Below are 21,945 nucleotides of genomic sequence, written 5' to 3'. Positions count from 1 at the left end.
TATTCTAAAAAATATAGTTCAAATTTGAAGTATTTTTTTGAAAAATAGAAAAATTTTTTTGTTAGAATCCTTTTTATTGAGACAAATACAACGAGGAAAATTTGGTGGAAAACTCACTAAAAGAGAACCAAATAAAACGAAAGAAGTAAATGGAAAAAAATGAAAAACTCGAGAGGAATCCCGATTGGTCGATCGTTCACCTATCGATAACGCCAATTACTATCGCGTTTTTTTTTCCGCCAAAATATTCTCTAATCGTCATCTTGATCAACCTCATTTCTTTCTTTCTTTTTTTTTTTTTTTTGTAGATTGTTAATCTTTAAGTATTGAAATTTGAAATAAAATTTTAAATTTTATTTCAAATTTCGAACGTTTATTTGATTAAAATATTAAATAAATATATTTCTTCCCCGAAATTATTATTTATTTTAAAACAAATCTCGAGTTTTATTGCAATATATCTTTTCCACGAAAATTTACGAAACAAATATGTTTCTATTATAAATAATAGATAAAAAAAAAAAAAGGATATTTGCCTTGCTTCTGAAAAAAATTTGATTCTTCCTCCCCCTTGTAAAAGTATGAATAACAGAATTTTTAAAAATATTAAAAAAAGAAAAAAAGAAAAAAAATATATATATATATATAAAATTCTACGAGTTCGAAAAATAAAATTAAGCATGAAACATCGTTGACACATTTACATGCACATCAATTTTAATAAAATCCTTTTTTTTTTTCAACTAGATTTAAACCCCCCCGAGCGTTTAATTTTTTTCAACCCATAAACTTGGTCAAGATATATTCAGTTAGAAATTAATATGGAACACCCTGTATACACGGTCACATAGATTTCGCGTGTAGGTACAACGCGTTCTAACACGGCTATCTAGACACGCGGCCATGTTTCTGCCAGAGCACGGAAGCAGTCAGCGTGTCGATGATTTAAAAATATAATATATTCAACGGTTGACCGCCGTTGCGCCGCTTAACTAGCCAACCGTGTTCAACTTTGAAACTCCTCTTTTTCTCTCTTTCTCTCCACCGTTACCTACACTCCCTTCTCCCTTCGTTCCTTCACCCCTTGTTTTCTTGTCATTTGTTGTCAACGTTCCTGTTTCCTTTATCCAACATTCCCTTGCAATCGATGTTTAACACGAAAAACTTATTAATAGTGGAAAGAAATTTGCTTATCGATCTTCTTCTTTAATATATTTTTTTCCTTTTTTCTTTAATTTATATGTATGATTATAATCTCTCAATATACTCACAAGATATTATTGAAGACAGAGTTTTAAATACAAAAAATAAATATATAAAAATTTTGAGAGCTTGATAAAACAGATGTATTGGAGATAGAAATTTTACTTCATCTTTATTCAGCTTCATCTAATGTTATTAATAAAAATTATAATTTAATAAATAAGCTTCAAAATAACTTCAAAATTTTGGCTTAATAGAATGTCTTATATATAAATATATTGGGCATTAGTAGTTAATAGTCACATGGCGCTAGTATCGCTTTTTGCGTATGCTCAAATAACAAAGAAGAAAGAAATAAATAATAAACTATAGATATAAATTTATATTATAATATTATAAAATAACTGTGATTTAATTGTTGTCATTTAATTGTTGTCAATGTATATTTGATTATTCATATCGATTTGTATGTATACATCTTATTTCTGAAGTTTTCATTTAGATTAATGTTTACTTCTTTTTTTTCATTTCAGCCAAAATAAGTTTTCACTGTTCAAAGTTATTTCGATCATGGGACGGATAAAGTATCGGTGGAATGACGCCTCGCGCTATTAGCCAATTCGATGCCGACTTGTAAATTTCAAAGAGTCACGCCGACGTGGAAAGGGCGGCCAAGTTTTCGCCTGAAAAATGGCGCCTGTTCTCGATTTGCAAACACGCGAAATTCCGATCCGCGTTTCGTGCCGCTGCTCGTCGAAAGACCCCGAGTTCTCGATGAAGAGATATAGTTGACGGTTACACCGTGCTACCAGCTAACTTTCAAAGGCTATTATGATTTTTCGTGAAACGTAACGCTCAATAGGATTACAAATAGTACACTCCACTCCATAAGTATACCGATACTTCTTCAATCGTTATAGTGAAATTGAAATATATAATAAATTCTATAATATTCTATAAAATTCTGGGATGGAGAAATAAAAAGGAAAGGAATTGCGAGTTATAGATTGCACGATTCGAGAATCTCGTTATTATTAAAACTTTCGGAACATTGATAAAACAAATTCTTATATAATTAAGAACAAAATTATGAAGTGTTTGAAACTTTGATTTACTAAAAAAAAAAAAGAAAAAGATGAAATTACAATAAATTTCATTAAATTTTATTTTTTATTTTGCATTAAAAATGTATTCGATATTTTATAACCATAACGATATATTCTAATATATTGATAATAATTTTACTTTTTTAGAAAATTTAAAAAATTTAAAAAATAACCATTCGATTAGAAATTTATGAAAAACATAATTTCGTTGTAACAAATCACATTTCAATGTTCACGTACTTATAAACGGGAATGTACATTCACGAAAAGGTTATAGCCGACACCGTCCGATCTTCAAACAACGCATTAACGAGGGTAAATGCAAAAGAGGTCGAGGTATACTCTATACTCCATAATTTCAAACGATTGTGGTAATTTCATGATTTATCGGATCGAAATAAGAACTCGAGTGGCCATCATGGCGACCTATATTTCCATTCGATATTCCCTTGATATCGTTTCCTATTGCTCGCTCAATTTATATACAAATTTCTACGTTTCTACGTTATCGATCGAAACGTTTAAAACGCGAAAATCGGCACCGATCTCCTATTATGACCGGACCGTGTCGGTTCCACGTGTAATTCGAGGCTGGAACACCTTTACCGACCGCGGATAATTACGCGAGGGACAAGCGATTTATAATGGCACTGCGGCGCGTTACGTTCGCGATATACACGCGGATATGTACCACCGTGACGCCGATTTTTTACATCAGCGTGCGGTACCATAAATCAATTAAACAAAAAACCGCGGAGTCTGCGAGTGACAAATTCAGCTGCGACTCGGTCGAACCACCTGCAGCGAATTTGATTTGCGCGTCGGCCGCCCTTTCCTCCTCGTTACAGTCTGCCCCCGTTGTTCGTCAAAGCCCCTTTTTTATGCAGATATTTCCACGGCACACGTGACAGCCAGGTAGTTTCGCACGTGTGACGTGCGGGAACTATGCATTACGATAAATTTAAAAGCTGTAAATCAGTACCTTAACCATTATCTACCCAAATGTACAAAAAATTTACATCTAGAATTTGTACTTATTCGTTTTTTTTTCGTTCAAATTAACGAACAATCGATGTTTTTTTTTTTTTTTTNTTTTTTTTTTTTTTTTTTTAAAATATCGACGAAGAAGCGTGAAGCATCGTACGAAATGGCGTAATTTATTATTTCATAGAAAATGATGAGAAGCAATGATTATTAACTATATATAAAATTAAATAAACTAAATTCATTAAATAAATCATTTAAGACACACATTAAGATATAGCAGTTCTCAATCTGTAACGAATCATATCGAAAGATTTTTTGCGAAAGAATATTTTGAGGTTAGAAATTGAAACTTAAACCAAATTAATTTAAATTTCTTAAATTTCTCGTAAATTTATACCTATAGATATAGATTTCTAACGTCCTCAATCCTTATTCGTTAATTTCTAAAACTTATTTTTTCTTTCGTTATAATTACTCTCACTAATAAACAACGCCTCTAACCATTCCAACATTAATCAATAATTTTCCTTTACACGTGAAAGAAGTGGTAGAGAGTAAATTCGAGTATTGCAAAATGGGGTCGTTAATTAAAAAAAAAAAAAAAAAAAAAAAAAACGAATATTGGAAAACACTTTTTCCCAATTTATTATATTTATAGAAACAAAGATGGCGCGCGCAACGCATTAATAGCCACGTTCTCCACGTTCCCTACGTCGAGCCTATTTACAACCGACCCCTCCCTCCACTCCTCCTCCCAAATTGTTTCGCTTTATTCTTCATTAAGGGGCATTTTTTCTATCGAAAGCGAAATGGGCTCGGCCTCTCGAACAGCATTACGCCTCCCAAGAGATTCGTCTTTCTCTCTCTCTCCTCGCTCACGATCAATTCCAGACTTTCTACCCTCCCCTTTGTAACTTCGAAATTGGCCTCGGATTCGTGCTCGTTATATCCTCGATATCGTGAGTGCACTTACAACCATGTGCTTACTCGTTGCTTAATCGTTTCACTCATCCGGTCGATGATTCTGCTTTTCGGATCTCTCACAACTTCCATTCTCTCTCTCTCTCTCTCTCTCTCTTTTTTCTCTGTTTCCATCTCCCTACTACGGTTCTTATTACGGTTTAGTGGATCAATCTAACATCAAAATGGAACTTCGTGTACCCACTGGCCATTAAGATACCATTATTCTTGCACGAGGAGAAATAAATTGGAGATTGGCCTGATTATTCGCGCCTTGAATCCGTTGTGCGCGCCAAGAACAGACAGATTATTGTTATACCGGCTAATTGGGAAGATGGATATTTCTGCTTTAATCTGGAAGAGACGGTTTATTTCAATTTCGAAATATAAATTGGACCATTTAAAATCGTGTATTATTCTTGGCACGGTTTATTCGGGTTCTCCATTTTCCTCTTATTTTTGGATCATACATTTTTGGATGAAAAGAGTTGAATTTTAGCTTTTTGGAAATAGGTTTCTTTTTTTTTTTTATTTATTTATTCAATGCTTTTAATCCCAATTTAAAAAAAATAAAAATAGAGGTAGCTATTAGTTAAATAGTATCTTGTGTAATAGCATTTTAAATAGCATTTTAAATAAAAATATTTGTCTAATTTGAAACTCTGATAAATCTCGAAATTTAAAACTTTTTCGATGCTCATTTTTTAACAATATTTTTTTACTTAAAATATATTAAAAAAAAAAAGAAAAGAATAAAAAGAATTAAAAAAGAAATAAAATATATTACAAAACTATTGGTCTTTAACTAAATCTATCACAATTTTAATACAAGGCAAGTCCGTAACCAATATAAAATGATTAATTCATCTAATCATACGACTAAAAAATCACCAATTAAACCCTGTATACAAAAGAATTCTAAAAGCTTTGTGCAAAACAACGCTTTTCTGCAACTACACTTTCACAATAACATCTCTTGAGATAAACCAAAATGGCGTCGACATTTTTAATCTTTTCCAAAAGAAACATTATTATTCTCATAAAGCATACATTAAACCACCACTTCGAAAATAAATTAACATGGGCTCTTTTTTCACGAATCTCCTCGAATTCTTCCTCGAATACCTCGGTTGCTCATAAAGGAGGAAAGAAGGATCCACAAGAAGAAAGGGAGGGCAGGCAAAAGAGGAAGAAAGCGAGAGGAAACTAAGGGAGAAAAAAAAAAAGATGGATGGCTGGTGGATGGTCCACTTTATTGCACCGTCGGATATTGTATAGCTTATGGTTACAGGTCCGGGTGAAAGCATTTTCCTTGTGAAACGAATAATCTATAGCTAGTGGTGAGCGAATTTCTTCCTCTTCTTTTTTCCCTCCGATTCGAGAATCTCTGGACAGAAACTCGCGAATTACTCGGCGAAACTTCTTGATCCTCCCCGGTTGAAACTTGGATTCCGGTTGATCGATTCGAACCCTCCACGAAAGTTCCTCGTCAATTTGAAGACGATTATAATTTTATAATCCGGCATCGGTGTAAAACCGTGTCGGAACTTCGATCCTAACCCACAAACTCTCTGAATTTCTATCGATTTCGACTTCGCCGAGAGTCTCATCGAGAGGTTATACACGGTGACTGGTAAATTTTGCTATGTAAGTTTAACTTTTGTTACGCATGTTCTGTTTTGTTACGTTACAAAAGAAACCTAACCTAGAATATTGTTTTCCAAGGTGTTTCAAATATTTTTGTAATAAATCTCGTAATTTGTTGTCGAGAATAATATTTATGTAATAAATCTTTTTCTTTTAATAAATGAATATTTTTGTAATAAATCTCGTAATTTGTTGTCGATTCGAGCGAGAATAAGTTTCTGAATTTCTATAAATTCGATTTATATATATATATTCAAAAGGACGATAATTCGTAAATTTTGATGAATTTAACCTAACCTAAAAGTCATCATATATAATCAATGGATTGATTCAAGTAATATATTGAATGGAGATTAGAAAATATTGTTTCTCACAATATTGATGTTCTAAGTATTTTTTATTATTCAATTTTACAGTCATTTGCTGTATGGCTTGGAAAATAACTTAACCTAAAAGTATGCTCACTCATAATCGATGGATCGATTCTGGTCGAATGAAAACTGGAACGAGGAACGAAGGTTAGAAAATTTCGCAGTGTTATACAGATAGATTCCAAATATTTTCTAATAAATTTCACAGTTTGCTATTCTTTCTTCTCTCACGTGTATGTCAAAACGTTCCGTATCCCGTAGATCTACATCTCCTATCCGAGAAATATTCTTGCAAAATTTTTCAAGAAAATATCTCACGTACTTTATTGCTTCGCTTTCCATTCATACCGGGTGTTCAAAAATAAATGGAACATTTATAAAGTGATTCTAAAAATTAACAAACTTTAATATTTAATAGGGATAGGAATTTAATTCTATTTACAGAATAATAATCTTTTTATAATTTATAACATTGATTATCTTGATATTTGTACAATCTGCAATAGTTTAGTTAGAATGGTAAAAAGATTTTATACGCTTTATTTCCTTGTAAAAAGCGAGAGAGGAATAGAAATGAAATGGACATATTTCTAAAAAGATATGAAAATAATATGAAAATTCCAGTTCCAGAAATTCCAGAAATTAGTAAAGATAACTTTATGCTCAACAGAGCACAGATATAAGAACTTGGAGTTCATTTAATCGAACATTAAAAAAAGTCAATAAATATAACTTCATTTAATTTATCTGAACACTCTATATAGACCAATCGTACGTAAAATTTCACTAAAAATTTATTCATGCAATAGCAATTCGTTAGAGTCAAGCAACAAAATATTTCATTGCAAAAACTTTAGATAAATATACTTTTATCCAATTTAAACACCCTCTATTTAAACCAATCTATAAACCAATCATTGTAATATTTAACCAACAATATTAGCCAAATATTTGAGCAATAGAAACTCAACAAAGATTTCATTCCAATTAAATAAAATTCGATGAAATGTATATATACCAGATCAAAACCAGATCGGTCACCCGGTATACCTGGCACGAATGCTGGCTGCGATCTGGTTGGACACAACGAAATATCCTAACCCTTCGACGAGATCTACCTCGTCGAGTTGGCTTCCCAACACCTCCATCCTTCTCTTTTCGCCTCTTTGCCGCAACTTACACATCTTTGGGGGATGCTCGGTCCTCGAGGATCGGGTTTGTAATCCCACGGGAGTTATTGGATTCGGTTTGATCCAGTATTCGTTCGCTTTACCACCATATATCCTCGCCTTATTCCAGCCTGGCCGGCTTCGATTTCGCGGAATTTTTCGCTCTCCATTTTTTTTTTTCCTCCGGAGCAATGCGTTGCTAAATTAATTTGCTTCCCGATATATAATTTACAAAGTGTGCGAATTTAATAAATTAACGACGATAAATGGATCATTTCATAATGGTGTATTTTTTTTCTTTTTTCAGAATTTGAAATTAATTTGGCTAAATTTGGTTAATCTTGTGACAAAAGTGGATAATTTATTGAAAAATTGAAAAATTGATTTTGCAATATTGATTAGGTTGTTTTACCTAATGATGTAAGTGGATTTATGAATGTTAATAATAAATGAATTTATAATCGAAAATGAATAATTAATCCTGGATAAACGGTATTAATAATGAAGACTATAGAGTCCAATTTTCAGAATGGGATATGTAATTTTATCTTTAATAGGATATTATAATATATAATTTCCTTATCCGTCCTAATAATAGAAAAATTTATCAATCCTTTTTTTGATACTTTCTATATCAAGTATTTATTTATTTAAATTATAGGACTATATATCTTATTGTTAGGACAGTTTATCACAATTCTTCAGAAATTAACAAAATTCGTTAAGAATAATCGTAGAATAAATTTAACTTCAAGTACAAAAATACTATATGTGTAAATCTGTTGTCGAAAAAAATTACACGCGATTAAAACTCACAATTTTTTATCATCGATAATTAACAATAATAAATAATGTCTTGTGCACTTTTATAAATTTTTATAAACAAAATTCAATGTTGCACAATTTGCGCACAAAGCACAGGTTCTCGTGATACCGAAAAATTCCTCCAGATGTCGCAATGATCGATCAAAACGAAGACGCCGACACGTTTTTATAAAAAAGAAAAAAAAAACAAGACCGATAAATCGCTATCGGCAATCGAAGGGCGACAATTTGAGAATCAAAGGGCGAAACCGTGACGATTCGTGATGAAAAAAAAAAATAAATAAATAAATAAAAATAAAAAAAGAAGGAAGGATGATAAAGCTCGCGACCTCGGGACAAGGCAACAAATGCAGGAGCAAAAAAATAAAGGAAGAAAGAGGTGATCGGCAAACAGAGTCACCAAACCAAACCGCAGCCATCGTCGGAACGATGAAACAAAATATTTGTGTGGTTTCAACGATTTTCGTGACGCGCTTCACCAACTCCCTACAAAATTCAATTTCTCCAGGAAGATTCGTTTACCACCCGTTGCATAACATATCCACCCACACACCGACTATGGTATGCTGTCACCTTGCTGTCCTACATGCATATGTACAGTATCGTCCAAAAGTTTGGAAACGGATATTTTCGAGTAAAAATATAGTGAAAATTTATTTATATTTTGTTGCAATGTAACATGCACATGTAAATGTACAAAGTGTTTAATATTTTTTTTAGAACGATTCTGTAGATGAAAAGAAATATGAATTGATATTATTAAGTTATAAGCAATTGAAGTTGTGCATGATGAAGTGAGACAGAGAGATTATATTGTGAGAAAGCTATCTATCTTTATCTCGCTTTATTATTGTACATATTTTATATAAATTATTCGACAATATTCGTCGAACTATGTGTAATATGATTTATAAAAAATTTATTTTTTTAAATATAAAAGTAATAAAAAGTTAACATTTCTTCTTTCTAAAATTTATTTAGTAAAAACTAATCGATTATTAAAGTATAATTTATGACTTGTAGGATCTGGTTAATAATATCAAATATATATTTCAAATAATTACGATTCTCAACCAAGAGAGGCGAAAGTTTTATCGAAAGAATAGGTTATGTTCGATTTGCGTGATCCTCGAATTTGATTAGATTCGTGGAATAGAAACGAAGAAAATAGAGAATAATCAAGAAACCTGCTTATAAAAAGGGAAAAAGGTTTCTGGTGTTGCTCGGATTGAAGGCAGCATATTTGGAAAACGAGACTGTAGCGAGAGCTTTCACCGATATTCCTGTAATTTTTCAACGATTTAGAACGAGAATGTTTCCCCCTTTTACCAGCAAAGGGATAGAATTAGCTTTCCAATTTGTATGAAATCTAAATAACTTCGCCTTGTTGTATACAGATTATATCGAAAATCATGATACAAGTTGAAAAATATGATTCTTCGAACAAAAAGTAAATTGAAAATGTAGAATGATAATATTTGAAAGGTATGATTCTATAGAACTAATAGAACCATTTAACGTGTCAACAATTCTTGCATTAATACGAATCTAACAGCTTGATTACATTTCCTTCAATCAAAACTTCTCTGTCTTTTTCTTTAACCAATTCATAGTAATCTAACCATTGATGCATCATCCAATCCAATTATTTTTTTCGTCAACCCATTCTATAATCTAATTAACCTAATCAAGCTAAATAATCTATTATTACATTCAATGTTACACAATTACATTTAATCACACCTATTCTAACCTATTCTACAATCCAATTAATCTAATCAAGCTTCATAACCTAACACATTATTATTAACATTCACTGTTACACATTTGATCATACACAATTACAATCAAATATAATTCTTTTCATTCATCATATATATATATATGTATAATGAAAAAAAACCCATGGAAAATTTGTTCATATACATACATACATATATATAATGAAAAAAGAAACCATGGCAAATTTGTTAATAACAATAAAATTCGTATCAGACTAGAAAAAATATTTTTTCCTACTTACTGACTAAGGTGAGAAAGGGTATGTTGTGCTGTTGGAAATGGGGCGAGCTGCAAGCCTCTTCCGGCCTCGAGACGTCGCTTCCGGTCTGCACCTCTATCACGTGGCCGTCCCTTCGATAGAACGTCATGCACATGAAACCGCTCCGGCTGCGGGCAAGAAGACAGGTCGAATAAAAACCACGCGTTCCTTCGCTTAAAACGTAAAACGTTCCACCAACGCGAACAATAACAATCCTGTTTACTCTGACAATGTACCGCGATTGTAGCGCGCGTCCGGCTCAACCCGATGTTCTCAAAACACGTGTATTATCAAAAGCTCTTTGCCCCCCCCCCCTTTTTCTTTTTTCCCCTCGGTTGCACCGATTCTGTGCACTGTGTTTGCTTTTTTTTTTTTTGAAAAAAAGGAAAAACAGAGAGAGAGAAAAAAGAGCGAAAACTTGCTATCTTTTTTTTTTTTTTTTTCAATCGGCTTGGACAAACGAAAAACAAACACGCAAGGATGTACGTAAGCGTTGTTATTCTTTCGACACGTTAATCGATATATATTTTTTTTTATGATCTTTGTTGGTTATAATTGTAAAAAGGAAATTCCAAGAATTTGGTTAAATTGAATCTTTTAATTATATAATGATGTTCATATATATATACACATTATTTAGATATATTTAAGAATGGCACGCAAAAGAGAAAATTAAATGTGTTAATTAATTAGTTTTTCTACGAATTGTTACGAAAACAAATAGAAAAACAATTTACTCACCAGCCAACCGTGAAATGGGCGACCAACGTGGTCATCGTCATCGCTTGAGCAACGCTAGATTGCTTGATGCTGTTGCACAGGATCTTCACATCTTGATCCTCTTGTCCAGGAACGTATTGGCCGTCCAGAGAACCGCTTTCGAATCTCGAGGAACTGGTGTTCAAACTGGTCACGTGCAGGGAAGCGTTCCGAGGATGGAACGTGTAAGATCTGGTGAGGTCGAGGGTGTGCCATGTCAGTCCACCGCTGGAATGGCCGGTCAACCAATTAGGGAATCGGCACTGGCCAGGTGGCGACACTGTAAGTAAGCAGAGAATTCGATTTACTTAATTCTGTTTGTGCAAGAAACTCGGTTCTAATTATTTAGTATTTAGTTTATTGTAATTTTAATTTTTTGTATAGATTATTTTCTAATAATGGAGAAAATTTCCTGGACTCCTCTAATTTTGATCATTTTAATTATCTATTGAGTTGGCAAAAAGTTTGATGTGGTTTTTATTCAAATTAGAAAGCCAATTTCAAATTGACAATTTTTAGTTAATATTAAATATAAGATTTAATTTAGAAGGAATGGATAATATAAAAAATTAATAAATTGACTTAGCAAAGAAGATTTTTTATTATTACTTGAACATGTAAAATGATTCATTATAAAATCTTCTAGTTACTTTTACAAATAATAAATAATAATAACAAATATTTGAAAATACAAATCATACAAATATTAATATTAAAGAAGTTTTTTGATTAAAATATTATTAATTTTTGATTACAATTTATTGATAATTATATTTAATATTTAACTTAATATAAGATTTTCAAAATGATTTTATTTATAGAATGTCCAATGCCATATTATTTTATTTTATATAACAATTTTATAAATATTTTTATAATATGTTCAATATGTTTAAATCATTCAACAAAAACAAACTTACAATAATAATTTTATAATAAAAATTATCGAACGAATCTCTTGATCAAAGTCAAATATTAACCTGCCCTTTATTTGCGATAGAAGACGAAATTTCTTCATTATCAAAACTAATCACCTTTCCATCCTATTTCAGTCTGCCTCCACTGATCGAATTGGACAGAGCTGCTCCTTCGTTTTTAAAACGTATTTAGAATAAGAGGGCTTCGCGATTTCTGATTATTCAACCTCTCTGATTGTTCGTTCGCTTTTCCTTCTCTCTCTCTCTCTCTCTCTCTCTCTCTCTCTTACGTTTTTTTATCCGTGTCACTTAAACGGTTCGTTTCAGCCGGTGCCGATGGAATATTTGAGAATGGGACGGGCGGACATTGGGTAATCGACTCGACCTTCGAATCGTTGCTTTAATTCCATTTGATCGAGCTCGATCGTCGCAGGTAGATGGAATCTAAGAGCCTCGGGGAGGTAAGAAGCGGAATTATCGTGATAATATTCAAGACGCGCCCGGTATATTCTTTAAACGAATCCTGATTCTATCCTGATCCCGAGCATTTACATCTTCCTATCGATCCGATTGAGATCGTCTGAATTTAATGGCCATGGATAATATATAAATATCCATTCGACATTTTCGTGTATTTTTGATTAATTTTTAATCTTGCACTTATTTTGGATTAATTTAATTTAAACGGAAAAATAGGAATTTTTATTTTTATCTTGTTAAGTGGAGTACACGTATATTCAACAGTGTTTATTAAACAAGATTTAAGTTCGAGGAGAAAGAAGAAAAGAGAGATGTAGTCTTCGTGGAAACGAATATGTATATATATTATAAGAATAATTATTAAACTTAAAAATTATTTCAAATTATTCACAGAGAATAGCGAAACTACGAGTGATGCGATACTAGCGCCACGTGACTTCCAAACAAACTTAAATTTGTCGACACCAGCGCCACACTGTGTCTCTGTCTTTAAATGAATGGCGAGAAAATGAATAAAATTGTTCGACTTGTATAATAACGACAAAAGAACGAAAAAAAAAAATTTTTACATTTTTCAAACATATTATTATACTTGCCTCCAAATATATACATAATTATCCTCATCATTTAACGCGTTTCCATTCACTTCTTAAACAATTTTCAATCCTTTTTATCTTCTTATTTTATCAATTCCCTTCTCATAATTTTAACGAACAACTTTTAAACAATTTCGACCACGTTTCGAATGGTTTTCAGATCTACAGGACTGCAAAGGAAAGAAGAGATCAGGAGTATGGTATAAAAGAGACGATCTCCGAAAAATTTCGCAGTCAACCCGCGCCGGACCATAAAGTCCTCGACGTTACGAAAAACGACAGCCGATAAAACGTGGACGTAGGTATTCGATAGCGAAACAGAATCGTTCGAGTGTACTCCCCCTCCACCACCACCACCTCTTCAACGTGTTCCACTTCCGCTTGAGGGAGGAGGTGGAAGAGGAGTGTGCAAAATCCTCCCTTCCTGGTGAGAAGGAGCCCTCCCGCCTCGATAGTGTCGGGATGGAAAAGGGTTGACGGAGGAAAATGGATAACAAAGAGGGAGCGAGCATCTGTGAAAAGGGAGGGAGAGGGAGCGCGCTATAGGCTGATGGGTAGATGAGAAAGAAGAAGGGAGATAGGATGAGACAAAGAGGGGAGAAGTGGAGAATAGCCAGGTTGTAACGACGTGAGGATAAAAGACGTGATGTAAAAAGTGGAGGAGAAATGGAGGGAAGAGAATGAAGGGGGGGGACACTCGAAGAAAAGACGTGATATTGTAAAGAATTGGAGATGAAATTGATAGGTTTTCGAAATATTTTGATATACAGTTGTATTTAATATTTTGTTATAGAAATTTGTACAACATGAATGTGTTGATTAATTTCTAATAATGGGATAAATATTATTGCATATGATGTCTTTTTATTAGAGTCTATATTTCATCTTTTTGGATTACATAATAATCGTATGAAAATTTTTAATACCTCTCTCCTTTCGTTTCTCTTTATTTATTATATAGATAGCGATAATTTATGATTATTTGAAAAAAATTTATTTCCACTACTATTCTATGAATATTAAATTCACTCGAAACAATATGGAATTTCGAACAATATTTATTTTATCGTTTATTAATTAGGCGAAAGGAATATAAACGTCAAAATAATAATACGATAATAAACAAATATAACTGATGAAATAAATAACACGGTTATTTCGAAAAATATATTTCGAACAATACACTCACGTCTGAATGCTATGAAGGTAGGGAAGGGAAAATTCGAAGAGAGAAAGAGGAAAAATAGATAGAAGATTGACACAGTGTACGTTTCGGCCATTTTTATGGCACGTAAAAGCATTGTTGCCCGGCCTTGGAAAAGAATGGAAATAATTCAACCTTCCCCATCGATAAGTCCACGGGACATGGACGAGATACAAATTCCGTGATCGTAAAAATCGTATGGCATTTCCCTTGTTTTACTCGTTGTCGTCCCTTTTATCTTTTCGTGGTATCAACCCTATCTCTCTCTCTCTCTCTCTGTTCCTCCTCGATTTCGCACGTACATTCCAGCACAAAAATCGTAAAACATTCTCTCTCGTTAATAAAATTTCATTGCTTGTTCGTGCAATTTAAATCATAAGCGTTATCATGGTTACATTCCACTCTCAATTCTGCGATTTTATGAATCGAAACAAGAACAAACATTTAATGATAATTCGTTAATTATTAGATTTTGGACCAATTTTTTGATATTTTAAGATCTCTACATATTATACTCTTATTATCTTATTTAATAAATATTTATTATTAAGTAATAGTATATTTTTAAAATTATATATATATATATTTTATCAAAATATTTCTTTTATCAGACATATTACTTTTAGATTAAATTTAAATAATATAAATTAGATATAATAATATTTAAATGTTATGATTTTAACTAATATCCAATTTACTAATTTAATTAATTTTATAAAATTCAAAATTTTATGTGCTTAAACACACTAAAATAAAATAAATAAATAAATTTTAATAATTAAATTTTATTACATAAAAATTTTTAATTTATCGATAGGATATGAACCTATTAGCTTTAATTAGCTTATTATATAAATTTATAAATTTATAAAATTAATTTTATATTGAAAATATAATGTTCTTTTAAACTATATAAATAATAAAAATAAATAAATTAAAAATATATTAAAGAAATATAGATTTTTTTTAATCTTATATAAAGTTAGAAGCTTTATTTAAAATATATATATATATTTAATATAAAAATAATAAAATTATTATTTATTTAATTTACAATTAAATTAGTTTAATTTATTAATAATTAATTAAAATTAAATAATTAAATAAAATTATTAATAATTAATTAAGTATAATTTTTATAATTTTATTTAATTTTATTTTATATTTTATAATTAAATTTATAGGTTTTATTTGGTTGGTTGTTTATATATTATACAGTATATTGATATAGAATATTTTAGTAATAGAGAATTGTATAATAATAATAAGCCTGAAATTCAATTCTTTTATTTATTTTGGCATCTAGAATTTTCAAATATATCAATATATAAAGAAATTTTTTATAAATATTAAAGAGTCACCCTATATATACTCTAAACGTATCACATTAACCGATTTTCTTCGATACTTTTTAATTCTTTTCCAGTTTCGAATTTCCAGAATATAAAGTGAACCATTTTAGAGCGTATACGCACGCATTTTCCAAATTGTGCCCTCGGTTATTTTCTCCTTCGTGTATTGCCAATCTGCATTTTAACGATATCGATAAAAATCTGGCGGAAAGTTGAAACTGCGAGCGATGGGGGAAAAAGGAGAAGGAGGATTCTCGGATGGTTCTCGTTGCGATTGATTTCTAATATTCAAGCTCGAAGTTTCTCGTCAATAATGAAGCTCGAGGAACGTCGACGAACGTTCACAGTCGGGCGGACGACTTAAATTCAGTTACTTGGAACTTTTAACGAAATCGGTAATTGTGTTTCTGCGAGGAGAAATCTTTCCGCTGTTAATCGTCGGGTTAAAAGTTTCCAAGATGATGTTTTGAGGCTCGTTTAATTTCATTTAACATCAAAGGTATAAATAAATATTAAGATCATTGATTATATCGTGCTATTCCTCGCTTTTTATTGATTTACTTTTTTAGATCATCGATTAAAATAAAAATAAAAAAAAAAAAAATGATTGAATGAAAGAGACATACTTTTTTCATCTACTTTATAATCATTTAATCTCAATTTAGATCGAATAAAAATTTCCTTTCGATTTAAAAAATTTATTAATTTATAAAAGAAAAACTTAACTCAAATCTCAAGACACATCTTTCGATCGAAGGAACATCTCGACCAGCCAATCGATTGATTTTATTTATCCATAGTAGATATACTCGCCAAATATTATCGAGCGTGGCTTACAGGCGGAAATTTCGGAGCACGTTCGTTCGATTAACGAGAAGGTTCACCGCCCGTAATTGCCTATTCGAGGAGAGGGGTTGCCTGGTTGAGGCACTCCTTACCCCAAGACATCCTCCACCCCTGTGTCGAGCTCCCTTTCTGCCCGTTAAACCGCACGTTTCGAGCAGTTATGAAAACGCAGTCGAGTAATTTTCCCGGGGTATTGACTCTGGCTGTGGAAGAGTCCAGGCTAATTGAACAAACTTTCGAGTCGGCCTGTGGGTGCAGTTAAAGGTACTCGACGGCGTGGATCGTGGGAAGAAGAGGAGGAGGAGGAGGAGGAGGAAGGTGGTGGAAGGAATGAGACGTGGCTGGAGGGAAAAGCGAAGGGAAAAAGATTTAATGTTAATCCATTTTCCGGGGCTCGAGTTCTCGACCTTCTCTTCCCGTTGCTCTCTTTTCGTTCCTCGAGACCCACGAGGATCGAGACATTAACACTGTAACGACTCGGGATTCACAGAAGCATGATACGTCGGGAATTGATAAAATTTTGTTTTTGTCACGTTTGTAGGAAAATGTAATATAATTGTTGAATATTTTGAGAAATAAGAAATATGTGGAAGGAATATAATAATAGATGATTCGAAAAATGAATGAATAAATATGCAGTTAGTAGTTAATAGTCACGTGGCGCTAGTGTCTCGTCACTATCACGTAATTATTTAAGGGAATATTCATGCAAGAGTGTGTAAATTTAGAAAAATATAGTTATATTTTTTACTTTTAAAATGATTTGTTAGTTTGAAACTCAAATTTCATGTCAAGAATTAATAAAGTACATTTTCTTTTTGTGTTTGTTGAGATAAATAATTCAACATGGATAAATAAATAAATAAATAAATAAAAAACACGAGAATATTTGGTACTAATAGTTAATAGCCATGTGGCGCTAGTGTCTCGTCACTATCACATAATTATTTAAGGAAATATTCATGCAATAGAGTGTAAATTTAGAAAATTCAGTTATATTTTTTACTTTTAAAATATAAAAAAAAATATAAAAGTCACAAATTGTCTTATGATTGGTTAATTTAAAACGCAAATTTCACGTCAAAAATTAATAAAATATATTTCCTTTTGTATTTATTGAAATAATGAGTAATTTAACATGGATAAATAAATAAATAAATAAAAAATACGAGAATATTTGATACTAGTAGTTAGTCACGTGGCGCTAGTGTCTCGTCACTATTACGTAATTATTTAAGGGAATATTCATGCAAGAATGTGTAAATTTAGAAAAATATAGTTATATTTTTTATTTTTAAAATGATTTGTTAGTTTGAAACTCAAATTTCATGTCAAGAATTAATAAAGTACATTTTCTTTTTGTGTTTGTTGAGATAAATAATTCAACATGGATAAATAAATAAATAAATAAATAAAAAACACGAGAATATTTGGTACTAGTAGTTAATAGCCACGTGGCGCTAGTGTCTCGTCACTATCACATAATTATTTAAGGAAATATTCATGCAACAGAGTGTGTAAATTTAAAAAATTCAGTTATATTTTTTATTTTTAAAATATGAAAAAGTCACAAATTGTCTTATGATTGATTAGTTTAAAACGCAAATTTCACGTCAAAAATTAATAAAATATATTTTCTTTTTGTGCTTCTTGAGATAATGAATAATTTAACATAAATAAATAAATAAATAAATAAAAAAATACGAGAATATTTAGTACTAGTTAATAGCCACGTGGCGCTAGTTTCGCGTCCATTATAGTGTTAAGAATCGTGAATACTCGGTTGATGTATAATCTCTTTGTTTAATAATATAATCAAGTTTGATTGTTACTTTTATTACAGAATTTCTATAATTATATTTGAATTTTTCCACTTCAACTATTTAAAAATAATATCATTTTATGAGATAGATATACTCATTTATGTATTAAATTATATATAACAATTACGAGATTTTTAAAAATAATCATGAAAATTAATTTGTAAAGAAAAATGTCTATAAAATTAACCTATTCGATTAATGTTTAATCTTATTTCGTTTCATTTATAAAACTATTCATAAAACTATTCAAATTTATCTTCAGATTTCAATTTATCAATGTTCCTACATATTAATCATTTGTTGCAAAACTATTAAGATTTTAAATATTTCGAGATTGTTATAAAAACCTATTCAAAACTATCAAATTGTTACAAAATTGGTTTTAAAAATAATTCGATAAATATAAATTTTGAGTTATCTCGAGTATTGCAGTAAAAAATAATAATTGATTTTTTCAACCAACAAACTTGATAAATATTTTGAATTACGTCATTGTTGCAACAAATAACCGACATCTCTTCGATTAATGACTAGGATACGGTTGATCTTGTTACTAGTGTCGCCCTCTACCTCCTCTTTTTCACTTCATCGCGTTCAGACGACTCTCTCTCTCTCTCTCTCTCTCTCTCTCGATTTAAAACGATTCTGTAAAGAAAGTGGCGCGACGAGACTGCGGGGCGCCGCTTAAAGCGCGAGATCCTGCAAATCTACCGAAGTGAAATCCGTTAACGAAGTTTGCCATGAAACTGTACGCGGTAAGATACGGGCTAGCAAACTTCGGGGGAAGAAAGTGCAGGAAGAAAAAAGAAAAATTAAAGAAGAAAGGGAAAATGCGGTAGATAGAAGGAAGAGGAGCAGCAAATATTTCTGCTTCGCGTTATGGGCCGCCATTTTGATATATAATACCAGACAGTTGAATATCTCAAACACATTTGTTTTTCTCACACGTGAATATATTCTTCTTTGCAAATTTATTCCTAGATTTGAATACATTTTCTTTAAATATTTCGTTTATTACAAAGTCAATTGGGTATCATAAAAATATGATGATCTAAAGAGACTTATGATAAAGATTTAGAATCTTCATCCAGTGAGTGTTTACGTTATGTTTCTCTGTTAAGACAGTTAACATATGACATAACATACGAGTATACAATAAAATTCTTTTGCGTTACTATTAGAAAGAATTTATAAAAAAGACTTCACTAATTAATAATGAAAACAAAAATGAAAATTAAATCAATTATTATATAAGTAAAACACTCTAATCGGTAAACATTGTATATTCGAGCAAAATTTTAATTGACACACATCGATTTCCCGAGATAAAAACAATTGCACGCACCTTTCATGAGCGTCATGGTCCGAGACCCTTCCATCGGGCTGAACAATCCGTTGCAAGTGGCGTCTCCGCTCTGCGCCACCCGGTATATCTCGGCCGCGCCCTCGGGCACCGGTCCACTCTGCAAACCGACATCGTGATCCATGGCTCCTATGCCCATGGCAGCTCTGTGCAGATTGCTCTGCACTGTCTGCCCGGCCTTCTCGTAGACGAAGCATCGGTATCGATCTTCGTTACTGGACGCGTGTCCGTGATGCAAACGGCCGACCAGGTAGCGGCTGCTACCCTCCTTCCAGGTGGCCAGACACTCCAACTCCTCGACTGAAACGGACATAAACAACTATTTTTATAACAAAAGTCGATGACATTTAACGCGAGTTTGTCCGCCTCGTCGGATAATTTATCGTTCGTGCTTCAGGCTTCTGTTTTTAAAAATTGTTTTTCGTTCGAGAAAAAGAGTTTTTTTCTTTTTAAAACGACTGATAATTGGAAAGTGTTATATATTAAAATTGAGATTGTAGGGGTGCGTATGACAGAATCTTTATTTGTGATCCATTTGTGACTGGAAAGAAAAAGTAAAAGTGCATTGACTCAATACATTATTATTTTATATTTGAATGATTTTATCTCCTCACATCATGCTTGATACATGATACTCAAATACTTTAATTAGAGAATATTATTCTCTTTCTAGTAAAGTTAAGAAACAATATATCAAATATAATCATCTAATACATAGAGAATTGTTTTTGACGAATTATGAAACTCATTGATATCCTTTGTTCAAATTTTCAGCTCTGCTTCTCTTTCATTTACTTACATTGAAACGTAGAAAAAGACAACTTTAGTTAACCCAATCAAATTTCAATTCCAGAGTTCCACTCTTTGATACTCGTCCAACTTTATCGAGTATCAAGTGTCATCTACTTTCTGTTTAGAGATGGCTTTTGTTTGAAAAAAAAAAAATAGACAAAGAATTATTCCAGAATATACGACCACCTAATTAAAAATGCCTTTTAAGGGAATCCAGTAACTGCCACTAGTCACGTATCCCGGATAAAAATTATTTTTCAACAAAACCAGTTTCGTCGTACAATCGACTAGGCTAATCTCGATCGGTGGAGAGTTTCAGGTTATCCTGTTTCGACAGGATACATCCCTACAGTTCTGGTCCTTTGTAGCATGACGCATAGCGCCAAATTGAACACCAGTTACATTTATTGGAAAATTCGTTTGACACGATTTTCTAGCCACTTCCTCTTTTTTTTTTTTTTTTTTTTTTTTTNTTTTTTTTTTTTTTTTTTTTTCGTTAATTCCTGGTTCGGGATGACGATGCTTCACTAACGAAACGATCATACGCGTAACTGCTTTCCACGCAGAGTGGCGATCACGGTTGTTTTGATCGAGTGTATGGGAAAAGATTCTTTGTTGTTGACAACGATCGAATCGATTCGAAAATGAAGTTCGATTTGGTAAGATGAAACGTGTTTGTCATTGCTTGGATTGGTGGAGATTCGTGAGATATTTCCTTGTTTTCGATTTTCTTTTTTTCTTTTTTTTTTCTTTTTTTTTTTTTATAGTTTCATCAGATGTTCGCAGATAAAAGTTTCGTTTCAACCGACACATAATCCGGTGTACATCTGTATAACATATTGTTCGAAGCATATTGTTTGACTTGTAGGGCGTTAATAGTGGCATGGGACGAGTTTCGATTCCATGGAAGACACAAAACATAGGTAAACTCTGATTGAAAACTCGGTTGAACAACGAAAAGTTATAACCGGGAACAAAAAAAAAAAAAATAAACGAAATAGAAAGCTTTCCATCCGAAGCAGTTGGTTACTATGACAAAACGATATTGTATTAGTGGAATAATTTTCTGAAACACCATTATAATTCTGTTATTTATATTTCTTTTTGTAAAATTTAAATAAATGCTCCGACTGATCTACTCTCGTTACTTTAACAGAAATTAGATCTGGCTCATTTTAAAGTATTTGTCAATTCAATTTTTCATTTGAGATTATTAGATAAAATAAGTATAATTGATATAATATCTGGAAAATATGTTATATATTTATACAAAAAACCAAATTAATCAAGTCTAATTATTTATAATATTATTAAACATCAGATGTATACTTTGACGTTAAAATAAAGAATTTTTCCAAAAAGTGGAGAATGGATTGTTTATCTTGATATAAGATTGATCTTAACTTCATTCAAGGCTTCACTATGATGAATTATATCGATAAACACGATAATGAAGACAGTATATGCAGACAGTCTACAATCTGTGTTAATACAAATAGACCTT

At 31.7% G+C, this 21,945-nt stretch overlaps 1 protein-coding gene across 1 annotated transcript in view; it reads right to left on the bottom strand.

Annotated features, from left to right (window-relative positions):
• Positions 1 to 21,945, bottom strand: part of LOC122717657 — a 126,997-nt gene that overhangs the window by 53,363 nt on the left and 51,689 nt on the right. The window contains exons 4-6 of the mRNA XM_043941917.1: positions 19,632 to 19,949; positions 11,051 to 11,348; positions 10,292 to 10,437 (exon numbers count right to left, since the gene is read on the bottom strand). Of these exons, the coding sequence (XP_043797852.1) occupies positions 10,292 to 10,437; positions 11,051 to 11,348; positions 19,632 to 19,949 (762 nt within the window). The remainder of the gene's footprint in view (positions 1 to 10,291; positions 10,438 to 11,050; positions 11,349 to 19,631; positions 19,950 to 21,945) is intronic.

This window comes from Apis laboriosa, unplaced genomic scaffold, assembly GCF_014066325.1.
Source record: "Apis laboriosa isolate Shangri-la unplaced genomic scaffold, ASM1406632v1 scaffold56_cov145, whole genome shotgun sequence".
Lineage (NCBI taxonomy): Eukaryota > Metazoa > Arthropoda > Insecta > Hymenoptera > Apidae > Apis > Apis laboriosa.
This window is presented reverse-complemented; position numbering and strand designations above follow the sequence as displayed.